Source organism: Octopus bimaculoides, chromosome 5 (genome assembly GCF_046866305.1).
Source record: "Octopus bimaculoides isolate indiv1 chromosome 5, ASM4686630v1, whole genome shotgun sequence".
Lineage (NCBI taxonomy): Eukaryota > Metazoa > Mollusca > Cephalopoda > Octopoda > Octopodidae > Octopus > Octopus bimaculoides.
The window spans coordinates 115,293,969-115,309,285 of NC_142932.1; the positions used below are offsets into that span (position 1 = coordinate 115,293,969).

The window sequence follows — 15,317 nt, forward strand, 5'->3', positions numbered from 1 at the left end:
TAACTGGTACTAAAAAGATGAAAGGCAAAGTCGACCTCGGCGGAATTTGAACTCAGAACACAGCGATGAGTAAGATACCGCTAAGCATTTCATCCAGCATGCTAACAATTCTGCTAGTTCACTGCCTTCTTAATGATAATAATAATAATCATCATCATCATCGTTTAACGTCCGCTTTCCATGCTAGCATGGGTTGGACGATTTGACTGAGGACTGGTGAAACCGGATGGCAACACCAGGCTCCAATCTAATTTGGCAGAGTTTCTACAGCTGGATGCCCTTCCTAACGCCAACCACTCCGAGAGTGTAGTGGGTGCTTTTACGTGTCACCCGCACGAAAACGGCCACGCTCGAAATGGTGTCTTTTATGTGCCACCCGCACAAGCCAGTCCAGGGGCACTGGCAACGATCTCACTCGAAAATCCTACGGGAGCCAGTCAGGCGGTACTGGCAACGGCCACGCTCAAAATGGTGCATCTCATGTGCCACCCGCACAAGAGCCAGTCCAGGGGCACTGGCAACGATCTTACTTGGCTTGCCGGGTCTTCTCACACACAGCACATTTCCAAAGGTCTCGGTCAGTAGTCATCGCCTCGGTGAGACCCAATGTACGAAGGTCTTGCCTCACCACCTCAGCCCAGGTCTTCCTGGGCCTACCTCTTCCACGGGTTCCCTCAACTGTTAGGGTGTGGCACTTTTTCACGCAGCTATCCTCATCCATTCTCACCACATGTCCATACCAGCGCAATCGTCTCTCTTGCACACCACAACTGATGCTTCTAATGTTCAGCTTTTCTCTCAAGATACTTACACTCTGACGGGTATTCACATTGACATTACACATCCAACGGAGCATACTGGCTTCATTCCTTGCGAGCTTACGTATGTCCTCAGCAGTTACAGCCCATGTTTCACTGCCATGTAGCATGGCTGTTCGTACGCATGCGTCATACAGTCTGCCTTTTACTCTGAGTGAGAGTCCCTTTGTCGCCAGCAGGGGTAAGAGCTCTCTAAACTTTGCCCAGGCTATTCTTATTCTAGCAGCTACACTTTCAGTGCACCCACCCCCACTACTAACTTGGTCGCCCAGATAGCGGAAGCTATCGACTACCTCTAGTTTTTCACCCTGGAATGAGATAGAAGTTGTTTCCTGTTTGTTTACAGTCTTTATTGCACCTGAACATCTGCCACAAACAAAAACTAACTTGCTAGTTAACCTGCCTTTGATGTTGCTGCACCTCTTATGTGTCCATAGCTTGCACCGGGTACATCTTATAGAGTTACTACCTACTCCTTTTCTACATACTGAGCAGGGCCATCTACCTGAAGGGGTTTGTGTTTTATCTACCTTCCTACTTATTAGGATTTTGGTTTTAGCTGGGTTGACTCTAAGGCCCTTCAATTCTAGACCTTGCTTCCACACCTGAAACTTCTCCTCTAGTTCTGATAGTGACTCCGCAATTAGGGCAAGGTCATCAGCATAGAGGAGCTCCCAGGGGCAACCTGTCTTGAACTCCTCTGTGATTGCCTGGAGGACTATGATAAATAAGAGGGAGCTGAGGACGGAACCTTGGTGGACCCCTACCTCTACCCGGAATTCATTGCTGTACTCATTTCCAACCCTCACCTTACTGGCAGCATCTCTGTACATGGCTCGCACAGCTCTCACTAACCATTCTTCTATCCCAAGTTTCCTCATTGACCACCAGATAAGGGATCGGGGGACCCTGTCAAAGGCTTTCTCCATGTCAACGAAAGCCAGGTACAGAGGTTTATCCTTAGCTAGGTATTTCTCCTGCAGCTGTCTCACTAGAAATAAGGCATCAGTAGTGCTTTTAACTGGCACGAACCCAAACTGCATCTCATCTAAATTGATTCCCTCCCTAATTAGTTGGGCTATGACCCTCTCTGTAACTTTCATAACCTGATCTAACAGCTTGATGCCTCTGTAATTATTTGTATCTAAAGCGTCACCTTTACCTTTGTAGCAGTTGACTATGATGCTGCTACACCAGTCATAGGGTATGACTCCTTCGTGTATCACCTGGTTCGTAATACGGGTGACTAGGCTGTAGCCAACACTGCCAGATATTTTGAGCATCTCTGCAGTGATTCCTGATGGGCCGGGGGCTTTCCCGGTCTTCATACTCTTAATTGCTTTATCTACCCCGGTACTATCAACTTGGATAGCTGGTTCCTCTATTGGGTCGACATACGGCAGGCTCTCTTCCTCCCATTCATTCTCTTTATTAAGCAATCTATCGTAGTGGCATCTCCAGACCTCTTTCTTTGCATCCTCATTTAGTGCAAGCGTACCATCATCCATGCGAACACATTTCTCTCCTACAACATCACTATTCTCTCTCCTACACTGTCTTGCAACACGAAATACCTCGAGTCTTTGGCATAATAATTTTTGCTCCATCTACGCTGTGTATGGTGGTCCCTTTCTGGATATCGACAGGCTGGAGCCGGACCAGGATCTCTGAGCCTACCGGGTGTAACACTGTCACCATCATTGGCTTCAGTTTCATTCCCACCGTTATTCACCATATTTTGTTTTTTCATTGTCACTCATATGAGGCAGCAATTATCAGGTTGCGCAATTTACCAATGTTTTTACAAGAAGGACATGGAACAAATAGGGGCTGCAATAAGGGTGGAGCACTTGCAGAAAACAGCACAACTTGGAACTGCTCAAATACTCCGGAAGGTGCTCGAAAAATAAGAGGTGTTACCTTAGTTCACTGGTAGTGAACAGCTGACACCGTAGTACACCTCCAGCGTTAGAAGCTGTGCAAAGGCAACAACAACAACAACAACAATAATAATAATAATAATAATAATAATAATAATAATAAAAATAATAATAATAATAAATGCTCTGATGCAGTACCAGGCAGTGACTTTCATGGCTTCTGATCTTAATTGATTGGAAGTGTTATCATGTACATTGTTTTGTCTTGGTATAAAAAGATGGGCTACAGCAAATATTCTGCTCAATACCATATATTTGCTTGTCAGTTGTTTGACCTTAACCAGTTGAGCATGTCCCTTGGTGGCTGACGATATGTGCATCTCTGATCATGAGAAGTATTGGGTGAGCATCATAGCCATGTGTTGAGAGGAATTCCTTGGGATTTGAATAATTCACCTTTGGAAACATGTGTTTTGCTCAACATCCTTAAACCCTATTCAGGGACCTTTTGAGACGGATGGGCTACTCGACCTGAAGAAAATTCTAACTGGGCCCCACCTGCGAGGTCATACACTGTTTATCTTGATATGAGATCACCATGTCGCACACATATGGTTGTGATGCATGTGCCTGGTGTACCCTTATCAGACGGGTAGTCACGATGGGTATATTGGGCTTTGTATATTTTACCCCAGTGTCACTTTGATGGCATGCTTTGCTCTCTCACTCAATAATAATAATAAAAGGCAGGATGGTCTGATGATGCATAGAGAACTGGTAAGACAACAAAGTATATAATAATATGTATTACAATGGTGATAAAATAAAAGACTAAAATACTGTGTTGATAAAATGATAGGAAAATACTCAACAAGGGAAAGGTTACGGCAATGAACTGTGCTTAGATACTATTTCAGTAAAGCGAGAAAAAGGGATTAGTAGTAGTATGATGCCTGACATTAGTATTAAAATGATGATGTGTTAGTAAAGTATGGCGATTGGCTTATAGTTACAAGTTAGTAAAAAAATAATGGGAGATGTTAATGAGACAATGAGCTTAGGCAATCAGAGGGAAAATAATAAATAAATGTACACACACACACACACACAGAAAGTATGTAAAAATACATGCACACATATACACGTAAAAAACATATTAAATAGAATTCTGGCAAGGAAGAGTAAAGTCAATGTAATCAATCCTTGTACCCTTACACATACCTTGGTACCCTGGATGACAGGCAAAGGTGACCTTGACAGGATTTGAACACAAAATGTAAAGTGATGTAACTAAATACCTGAAGGTATTTATTTCGGTGTTCTACCATTTTTGGTCCCTGTCACCTCATAATATAAATATGATATAAATTAATGTAACAAAAAACTAAGGTTTAGTATGATGCTGTATTAGACGGAGGCGGGGGGGTTAGTTGAAGCACAGGTGGATTAATGTAGTAAGGAAACAAACACTATAGCAGAATTATATGAAGTAATTATAAGTAAATATATGTGTATATATATATATATAAAATTCTGTGGTTTACCCCTTCAGAATTTGACCTCGAGAACCACTTTGTTGAACATCTTTTGGGCTGATATTGAACTCTTCCAATAATTTCTTAACTGAAGGACCGACTCTTGTTCTGTAATGATGGCAGAGCAAAGAGGATGATTATCAGGGGTAAAATTGACATTTGCTATTTATTAAAGGAACTTCATATGTTAGACATGTCTGAGTATAAAAGAGATAAAAAAAAAAAGAGAATAAAAGTGTAAATAAACTGCAATAATTTGTGAGTACTTAGAATTCTATTGATACAGTATGAGCTGTTGGAATTTATCGTTGTTTTCGATCTAGTTTGGATTCTTTGCCATCAAATTTTAATTCTTTGCAATCAGATTTGATTGCAAAGAATTCAAATTTGATGGCAAAGAATCCAAACTAGATCGAAAACATCTATACATTTAAAAATGAATGATGTTTCTTGCATAACATACATGATCTTATACTATATATTATTTGTTATATATATTTATATGTGTGTATATACACAGTCATGGCCAAAAGTTTGGAACATTTTTTTTTTTAAATAAAAATTGTTATGCCCAAGTACAATTCAATTCAAATATAACTTTGGGCATTTAATATAAAAATTCTAATTTTCAGATCTCTGCTCCAGACTTTTGGCCATGACAGTATATATAAGAATAATATAGTTTGTGTAAAGCAATGTCTTATACATATAAATGTTTTCAAGTATTTCTTTATATGAAGCCCAAACAATGCAAGTTATAAGTAAAAATACAAGTTGATGTTTGGTACTTTTTTTCTTGTATTTCAATATTTCAGTATAACGATTCCTTCTTCAGGCAATCTTCACAGAAATGGTGCAATGAGCTGAATTGAAACTGCAATCTGTGTATCATACTTAAAGCAAACACATCATTGAAAGCCTTCTAAGCTGCAGTATTTGTCTCAAGAAGCATCTCTTTAGGTATACAGTGTTGAAAATATCAAAAAATGATATCAGTAGCAGATGAAAACCATCCAGGAGCAGTGATGGCTTTACTAAATGCACACTTCTGCCTAGCAGCAGATCTTGTCTTAACATGCAGTTGCCAGTAAATATTTTCTACTGACAAAGCCCAAAGAAGCAGAAATGCACAGATGTTTTTCATCTGCTACTCATATAATTTTTGTGTTTTTCAACACTGTACATCTATAAGAGATGCTTTCTCGGGACAAATACTTGAGTTTAGAAGGCTTTCATTGATGTATGTGCTTTAAATACATAAATTGATTGATGTATATGTGTGTGCATGTGAGAGTATATATATATATATATATATAAAGTTTAGAAAGGTATAACAATGCACTATAGAACAAAAAAAATTTTTTTTTTGTTCTATAGTGCATTGTTATACCTTTCTAAACTTTTTATTCTTTACAAACAATACACAATGCTTCAAGCGAACTACAATACTCTCTTATATATATATATATATATATATATATATATATATATATATATATATATATATATATCTGAGTTTGCATTTATTTCATGTATGCATATACAAGGTGTTCATAAATTATCTTTACAACTACCACAAATTATTGCATCTATTAAAGTTGAGATTGTCTGGATGTGTTGCATGCAACCAATAGAGCCCATGTGGAAGTGTTCTGATGTTTCTAATAAAACTATATTTGTTCGCCTATATTTTCCAATAGTCTATGCTCAGTTATCCCCTTTTTTTCATTGCTTTCTGAGTTTTTCAAATTGGAAAGGTGATTCATAGGCACCTCGTGTGTCTATCACTCACAAACATACATACATACATACACACATAATTTAATAAGCTTGACTCAGCTCCATGCAACTTAAAGTTTCATAGGCTTGTAGACAAGCCTAACTCATCAGGTGTCTATATGTATGGGAATCAAAAATAACTGATGATCTCTAAATACAGTTTTTTAGAGTTTGGCTCTCGTGCCAGTGACACGTGAATATCACCATTCGAGCATGACCGTTGCTAACTTGGCCTACCGGCACATGTGCCAGTGGCACGTGAAAAACAACATTCGAGCGTGATTGTTGCCAGTGCCACCAGACTGGCTCCCATGCAGGTAGCACATAAAAACACCTTTTGAGCGTGGTCGTTGCCAGAACCGCCTGACTGGCCCTTGTGCCGGTGGCACATAAAAGCACCCACTACACTCTCGGAGTGGTTGGCATTAGGAAGGGCATCCAGCTGTAGAAACTTTGTTAGATCAGATTGAACCTAGTGCAGCCTCTGGCTCATCAGTCCTCAGTCAAACCGTCCATCCCATGCCAGCATGGAAAATAGACGTTAAACGATGATGATATTGTAGAAAGCCTATTGATATATGTACCTGAATGCAGGGCAATTATGAAAATAATAGAAAACAGAATAAACGGAATAAAAAACCCAGAATTTAAGGAGGATGAAGGAAGTTTGTTTGTAACAATATTTACTGAAAGGAAATTTAACAATGCAGACTTAAGTTTGTGGGACACTGTTGGCAAAGAATCGATGAAGTTGTATGTCACCTATTACTATGGGAATGAGCATGGGGTAGGAGGAAGACCTTGTTGAACATATGTGTAACAGTTACTGAAAGACACAAACCTTGAAAAAGAAAATAAAACTCTATCATAGAGATGATGAAGGACAGGAATGTGTGGAAACATGGAGGAGACAGGGGAATGAGACTTGAGAGCTCATAGCATGATGGACTCACTCTCTCTCTCTCTCTCTCACGCACACACACATAAGACTATAACCACCATCACCGCCACCACCATCATCATATAAGGGTGGGTGGGTAGAATTGAGGAGATGATGTGTTAAATACAGAAAGAAAAACGGTTCGGAAATATAGTTTGAGAGGAATAGTGATTGTTGTGACTAAAGGAATGTTGTGTTGGTTGTGGTAGAGTGGTAGTGACTGTACTGGTGAGATCATAACTGTGGTGGTGGTGGTAGTTGTACAATTTGAATGAGGCAGAAGTTCTTGACCTTATGAGTCTTAATTACAGGTAATAAATAACAATAACTGCCCAGAATATAGCATGGAAGGCCCAAACACTCAATCACCTTTGATGCAACGGCACTAATAATCATGGCTCAAACGATAAGCTAATTACCCCTTGGTAGGAAATTACTAACATTACAAGATGGTTACTGATTCAAGTTGACAACTTACAGAGCATGTATTTCTTCAATGATTTTAGCATTGCTCTGTACTGGTGCTGCAGCTGGTGAGGTTGCAGAAGGGACTGGTGGTGGTGGTGGTGGCGCTGCTGCAGGTTTGGTGCTCGAGACTGGTGCATCTGTACTGGCTGTCACTTCAGCAGGGACAGTTACATTCTGCCAATCATCATCCAAATCTACCATCAATGCAATCAGGTGACCGATTTTAACATTTTTACTGTTTTCGGGCATCTGCAAAAATTAAAAAAAAAGAATAGAAGTAAAATTTTTTGAAATGACGACATCAAAGAAATGGAGGTACTGACTTTAACCCTTCAGCATTCAAATTTCTCTGCCAAACATCATCATCATCATTTCACATCCGTTTTCCATGCTGGCATGGGTTAGACAGTTTGACATAGAGTAGGCTAGCTGGGTACTGTCCAGACTCTAGTTGTCCATTTTCACATCGTTTCTATGGCTGGGTGCCCTTCCTAATACCAACCACTTTACAGAGTGTGCTGGGTGTTTTTTACATATATGCATATATGCAGCACAGGCACAAGTGCATTAATGCAGCAATGGCACATGTGCATTTTCAGGTGGCACCAGCATGAGAGCATGTTACATTTTACATGGCAACAGCACTTGCAAAGAACATGCCTGTATGTAAGTACCGGACTAAGCGCAGGGGTTGATATACTTGACAAAAACCTTTCAAACTTTCAAAGTGGTTGACCAGGATGGTCAGTCACGGTCCAATGACTGACACCAATAAAAGAATAATAGAATATTTACTAGAATCTTTGCTAATATTCCTTCTTCTTCAATGTCCATGCTAACCACAGCCTTGTCGGTTTGAATATCACAAAGAATGTCACCAGGGGCCACTTTGTCACCTAAAAGCCAAACAGAAAAGAGAGTCAGGCATGGCATTTATAATTAAATTCATTTAAACAAAATCTTACTTGGACTCCACAAGGGCCATATGGACCCAGGTTCGAAATTTCCCCAAGACACCTGGAGAAGGCTGGAGGGTATATCAGCCGAAACGTGTTAACAACAAAGATGAGGATAAATATCCATCTAATGTAAATAATGTATTATTATTATTATTATTGTTCAGGTCACGGCCTGGAATCGAACTTGGAATCTTGGGGTTAGTAGCCCGCGCTCTTAACCACTACGCCATGTGCCTCAACAGAGGAAAGTTCTGCAATTTCTTGCTGAACAACCTGCTCAGATGATTTGTTCATAGTGGCCAAATGATTGTGCTGTACATTGGTTTACTCTCTCCCTCAGATCAACAATGCCTGCACAAGGGCATGGTGTACCACACATCAGATACTGAAGTGATTGCAGGGCAACGTAAGACGAAATGTTTTGCTCAAGAACATAACACAAATCCTAGTCCAGAAATTGAAACCACAGTCTTGCAATTGTGAATGTAATCTGATAGTATGTCTATCCAGTCTGAACTGATCTAGATCTAAGCAAGAGCCTAGATTATCTCTTCACCATATGACTGCTCACGTACAGAGCTTACTACTACTACTACTACTACTACTATTAATCTACTCCTCCCACTGCCGCTGCCACTGTCACCACTACAACTACTATGACAAGGATCGAAACATTTTTAGTCAGTGCTCTTTAAAAGACTGTGATAAATACAAAATTCTTAATATTTACCTTCCTGCTTATGCCATTTTATAATGTCTCCTTCTGACATGGTCGGAGATAAAGAAGGCATCTCTATGCACAAGCCACCTGCAACAAATTAGAAATAGCAAACGATAAACAAACATAATTAAAATTCAAAAAAAAAAAAATAAATAAAAACCCAACAAAAATATGCATAGTGTGTGTGTGTATGCATACACGTACTGGAAGTAGATTAGTGAAAGTATAATAGTTACACCATTTTGAGCGTGGCCGTTGCCAGTACCGCCTGAGTGGCCCTCGTGCCAGTGGCATGTAAAAGCACCCACTACACTCTCAGAGTGGTTGGCGTTAGGAAGGGCATCCAGCTGTAGAAACTCTGCCAAATCAGATTGGAGTCTGGTGTAGCCATCTGGTTTCACCAGTCCTCAGTCAAATCGTCCAACCCATGCTAGCATGGAAAGCGGATGTTAAACAATGATGATGATGATACTACATTGACTTGTATGCCAGAAGATATGGTACTTCTGTCGATAACAAAGTTGTTTTTCTCCCTCTGTGTAAAAGATAGACTATAGGAAGCAGGTTTAAAACATGTGAGGATAAGTTGCAGTGGTGTGGGAATACCGGATGAGGAAGATACGAAGAATGTTGGTTTCAAATTTTGGCACAAGGCTAGCAATTTCAGGGTAGGGATTAAATTGATTACACTGACCCCACTGTTCAAATGGTACTTATTTGAAAGGATGTAAAGTAAAGTCGACTTCAGTGGAATCTGAACTCGGAATGTAGAGACAGACAAAATTCCACCAAGGATTTTGCCCGGCATGCTAATGTCTCCACCAGCTCACCACTTTAGATGTGTGAGGTACCATATTGGTAAATAATAAAAATAATATATGTGATGAGAATAGACAGACAAAGGAATGAACAACAGCTTCACCTTACTGGCACTTGTGCCGGTGGCATGTGAACAAAAACATTGGACTGACTCCTGTGCAGGTGGCACATAAAAAAACACCATTTGAGTGTGGCCATTGCTGGACTGGCCCTCGTGCCAGTGGCACGTAAAAAGCACCCACTACACTCTCGGAGTGGTTGGCATTAGGAAGGGCATCCTGCTGTAGAAACTCTGCCAGATCAGATTGGAGTCTGGTGTAGCCATCCGGTTCACCAGTCTCCAGTCAATTCGTCCAACCCATACTGGCATGGAAAGCGGACGTTAAATGAAATGATGATGATGATAAAGGTTGGCTGCAAAAACAGGGATCAGGCAAGCTTAAAGTATCTAAAAGGAAAACATTTTGTTACTCACGAAAAGGTTCACCAGCCGGTGCAGCTGGTGGAGCAGCTGCTGCAGGTGCAGGTGGTGGAGCAGATGCAGTAGAACTTGCAGGCTCTCCAGGAATCTGGACATTTTCCCAGTCATCTCCTTCATCAACCATTAAGCCAATCAACTGGCCCACTTTGACATCTTTCGTATCATCTGGTAACTGATATGAAATAAAGATAACCATTCACAAATTTACAAAGGTTAATTAAGCAATATGGGACATATTTTAAAAATATGAAGAAATTTTTCATAAATCTTACATATTTATTTTCACTTATGAATTATTCTTACAAGACTAAATACACCACAGAATTTAGTTCTCTCTTTTCTACAGTCTGAGTTGGAATCTAGTCAGGTTCAACATTACCTTCCATTGATTTTATTAAATGTCATTCACATACTTATACTACACTTTGCAGACCATCATGCAAAATTTGAATTGTTTTTTAATAATCCCATCTTTGGAGTGCCACTTATATGTAAACTTGTATTTTAGTTCTACATAAATACTTCTCCTGTCTACTGTTTCATTGTTATTATTCTGCTGCTCAGCACTGTCAGTCATTTCCAACTCCCTTTTATCACCCTCCAGCTCCACTCAGTCACTCCTACCCTCTCTTCTAAAATATGAGTAGTCATGTAGCACCTCTACAGCAAGAAACCTGTTCTGTTCTGGCCCCTTCTCTCATACTTTTATCCATCCTTTGTCCATTGTCTCTCAGCATAAAGTTGTCCCCCTCAGGATTTGTAGTCATTCAAACTGCATGATGGCTTCACTGATATTGCTGGTAAAAAAGCAACCAGTACATGCTGTAAAATGGATGGCATCAGGAAGGGCATCTAACCTTAGAAACTGCCAATGCAAACGCTGGAGCACGAGATAGTTCTTGGCCACATCATGCTCCAGTAAAACCATTTCAGCCCACAAGAGCATGGGACATGGACATTAGATGATGATGATGATGATATTGCAGTGCTGCATAAATGCACCCAGCACATTCTGGTTGGCATTAGGAAGGGTATTCTGCTGCAGAAATCATGCCTCAACAAACAATTGGAGTCTGGACAGCTCTCCGCCTGGTCAGCTCCTGTCAAACTGTCCAATCCATACCAGCATGGAAAATGGTTATTTAATGATGATGATGATGGTTTTAGGCACACTATATTTTAAGTTCAAATCTCACCTGGGCCAAATTTAATGTTCTGTAATTGAACGGATATCTGCAATAGATTCAATTTACTGCATTCTCTACACTCACACACAAAATAGTTTTGTAATTAAGAAATGGATATTAGCGAGTTGGTAAAGTGCATCAAACTAAATGCATGTCAAGATTTTAACTCAAATACAAAATGGTTCTAATTGTCTGACTAAAATGCATCTCTGAGCCAGTTATATTAAAAGATTGGTAGTGTGTGTGATCATCCTCATCATTGTTTAATGTCCTCCTTCCATGCTAGCATGGGTGGCACAGTTTCACAAGAGCCAGCCAGGCAGAAGCCTGCACCAGACTTCTGTAACTGTTTTGGCAGGATTCTACAGCTGGATGCCCTTCCTAACACCAACCACTCAGCAAAGTGGACTTAGTGCTTTTTACGTGGCTCAAGCACAGGCGAGGTCAGCTTTGGCAAGTGTGTGTACATAAATGTGATGTAAACAGAAGAGACTGTAAGGCTCTGAGCTTTATACTTACTATAATTTTGGCCAGTACTCCTTCTTCTTCAATGTCCATACTTACAACAGCCTTGTCTGTTTGAATATCACAGAGTACGTCACCAGGAGCTATGCGATCCCCTAAGAATCCAAAGAATAAAAAAAATATCAGATTAATTCTAGGTTTAAAACAAGATTAGCAATATCAACCATTCCATTGACCAATGGTTGAGTCAAGAGGCAGGAACTGCAGAACAGGGTGAATGAGATCAATAGCTTGTATCTTGTTACTAGTACTCAATGGTACCAGTGGTTAATGCAGTACTCAAATGACCACAGTCTACTTATTGTCAATGGGTACCACAGTGAAGAAGCAACTTGCCCGAGCAGGTGGCAATAGTACAATAAACTTGTTAATTTATTGCTGTTGTTGTTTAATCACCAGTCAACCCTGACTGAGGAATCCAATGATCAAAGGCATTCCACTTGTGACCACCCCATCTTTATAGGGGTATTTTGAACCAGGTCATTTAATATGTCCTCTCTTGATTTAAAACAGCAGGATGTGATTTTGTGAGAGAAGGAGGACACTCACCATTTGCAATTATTTGTGAAAGAATAAAATCTCAAGGTAAGAACAACATACCTTCTTTCTTGTACCATTTGATGATGGATCCTTCTGTCATTGTTGGAGATAATGATGGCATCTCGAGTTTTATGGTATCTAAAACATGGAAAATTCTAAGTAAGTAAGATAGTTGTCTGTGTGTGTGTGTTTGTGTTTTAAGTAACAAATGAGAAACAAATGAATACTCAATACATGAAAGGAGTGCAGTTTATTCATTGAAAGGTGATGATCCACTGTGTAGCATTGGAGTAACCCGAATTTAAATCAATATATATACATATATAAAATATATCTATATCTATGATATATATATATATATATATATATATATATATATATATATATATATATATATTAGCATGGAAAGCAGATGTTAAACGATGATGATGATGATGATGATATATGATATATGTAATATATACCGCCAAACTGGCCCTCATGCCAGTGCCATGTAAAAGCACCCACTACACTACACTCTCGGAGTGGTTGGTGTTAGGAAGGGCATCCAGCTGTAGATACTCTGCCAGATAAGATTGGAGTCTGGTGCAGCCTTCTGGTTTGCCAGTCCTCAGTCAAATCGTCCAACCCATGCTGGCATGGAAAGCGAACGTTAAACGATGATGATGATGATGATGATGATATATATGATATATATATATATATATGATATATTTTATTATAAAATAAGAGCAGGAAAATGACATCAAAAAATCATCACAGAAGATATAAGTCCAAAATAATATTGTATTAATAGATAGATGTATTAATATATAAAGAATGATTAAACTTTTAAACCTTTTGAATAATCATATTTTATATATTTATACATCTATCTATTAATACAATATCATTTTGGACGCATATCTTCTGTAATGACTTTTTGATGTAATTTTCCTGTACTTATTTTAAAATATAATATATAATCGTTCTTATTAAATGTCTAAATACCTTTAATGTCTTAGACATTTCCCTACCAAGAGCACTTATTAAAAATATCAGTATATTATATTCTCATTGAATGTATTTGATTAACGATATATATATATATATATATATATATATATATATATATATATATATATATATATATATAATTATATGTATTTCTTCTATTTTAATGAATAAAAATTCTTCGGATAGAATAAATGGGTTAATAGAAACCAATGTAGCAAAGAACACAAAATAACTGGGGTTTAGTTCCTGTTTTTAAGGCAGGAACTCCTTGAAATTTTGGGTATTTGAGTATATTTAAAAATTTAAGGAATGGAGAAAACGCATGTTATAATTGCATACTTTATTCCTACATATGTTTCAAAACATATGTAGGAATAAAGTATGCAATTATAACATGCGTTTTCTCCATTCCTTAAATTTTTAAATATATATATATATATATATATATATATATATATATATGATATATACAGGGTGTCCACAAAGTCTGGGTACATGGGGATTAATACATACTTTAAGAAATTATTATTTCTTATATTTAATTGTTTATGCTATGATTTTATTTACTCCAGGTACCCAGACTTAGTGGACACCCTGTATATATGATATAAATGATATATATATATATATGTAAATATGATGATGATGATGATATATGTGTGTACATCAGAGAGAGGAAGCAATGAAAGAGATGGCTGGATGGTTGGAGAATTGAAAGAAGCTTTATTCTAATTTTAATTGCTTAGCTATTTGGTAAGGCATTAGTCAGTTACAAAAATACAACCGCATTAGACTTGGACTTATTTCTCCAACCTTCTTCTCTTCCTGAGAAGCAGGAAAAGCAAAACTGACCTTGACAAGGTTTTAACTCAGATGGAGCCACTTAGCTTACCACTTCACTGCTGTATGAATACAAGTTTTGGGGGTATTATTTTCTAACGAATATTCTCGTATTACATGGTAATTATTTAAATTGAGTAAAAACTGAGAGCTCAGAAAACTTATTGGAAGTAATAGACAGAGACATGTTTTAAAAGAAAACTCACAGAAAGTGACTCTAGCGTTTTTAAAAAAGATTGAATATTTATATTTCGTTTTGGATTTGGCTTGTATATTAATTGAACAACTGTGTTGATAATTGATGAATACAAATTTAGGTTATCTTCATTGGCACTGGAAGATCCTTTTTTTTTTTTAATTTCATGTTGAGATGAAACAGGTTTTGGATTCCTTCCCACTGTGTGACATCTTGGGAAAGTGACTTCTACTATAGCCCAGAGCCAACCTAAGCCTTGTGAGAGGATTTGGTAGAGGAAATTGAAAGAAACCCATTGTCAATATCATCATCATCATCATCATCATCGTTTAACGTCCGCTTTCCATGCTAGCATGGGTTGGACGATTTGACTGAGGACTGGTGAAACCGGATGGCAACACCAGGCTCCAGTCTAATTTGGCAGAGTTTCTACAGCTGGATGCCCTTCCTAACGCCAACCACTCAGAGAGTGTAGTGGGTGCTTTTACTTGTCACCCGCACGAAAACGGCCACGCTCGAAATGGTGTCTTTTATGTGCCACCCGCACAAGCCAGTCCAGGGGCACTGGCAACGATCTCGCTCGAAAATCCTACGGGAGCCAGTCAGGCGGTACTGGCAACGGCCACGCTCAAA

The 15,317-nt window shown here is 38.7% G+C and overlaps 1 protein-coding gene across 2 annotated transcripts in view; it reads right to left on the minus strand.

The window, feature by feature from the left end:
* Positions 1 to 15,317, minus strand: part of LOC106879952 (pyruvate dehydrogenase protein X component, mitochondrial) — a 39,256-nt gene that overhangs the window by 12,589 nt on the left and 11,350 nt on the right. The window contains exons 2-8 of one of the 2 annotated variants that reach the window (XM_089353010.1): positions 12,713 to 12,790; positions 12,107 to 12,207; positions 10,395 to 10,572; positions 9,110 to 9,187; positions 8,216 to 8,316; positions 7,431 to 7,669; positions 4,243 to 4,341 (exon numbers count right to left, since the gene is read on the minus strand). In XM_089353010.1, the coding sequence (XP_089209136.1) occupies positions 4,243 to 4,341; positions 7,431 to 7,669; positions 8,216 to 8,316; positions 9,110 to 9,187; positions 10,395 to 10,572; positions 12,107 to 12,207; positions 12,713 to 12,790 (874 nt within the window). The remainder of the gene's footprint in view (positions 1 to 4,242; positions 4,342 to 7,430; positions 7,670 to 8,215; positions 8,317 to 9,109; positions 9,188 to 10,394; positions 10,573 to 12,106; positions 12,208 to 12,712; positions 12,791 to 15,317) is intronic. The other variant, XM_089353011.1, reaches the window with a different exon arrangement.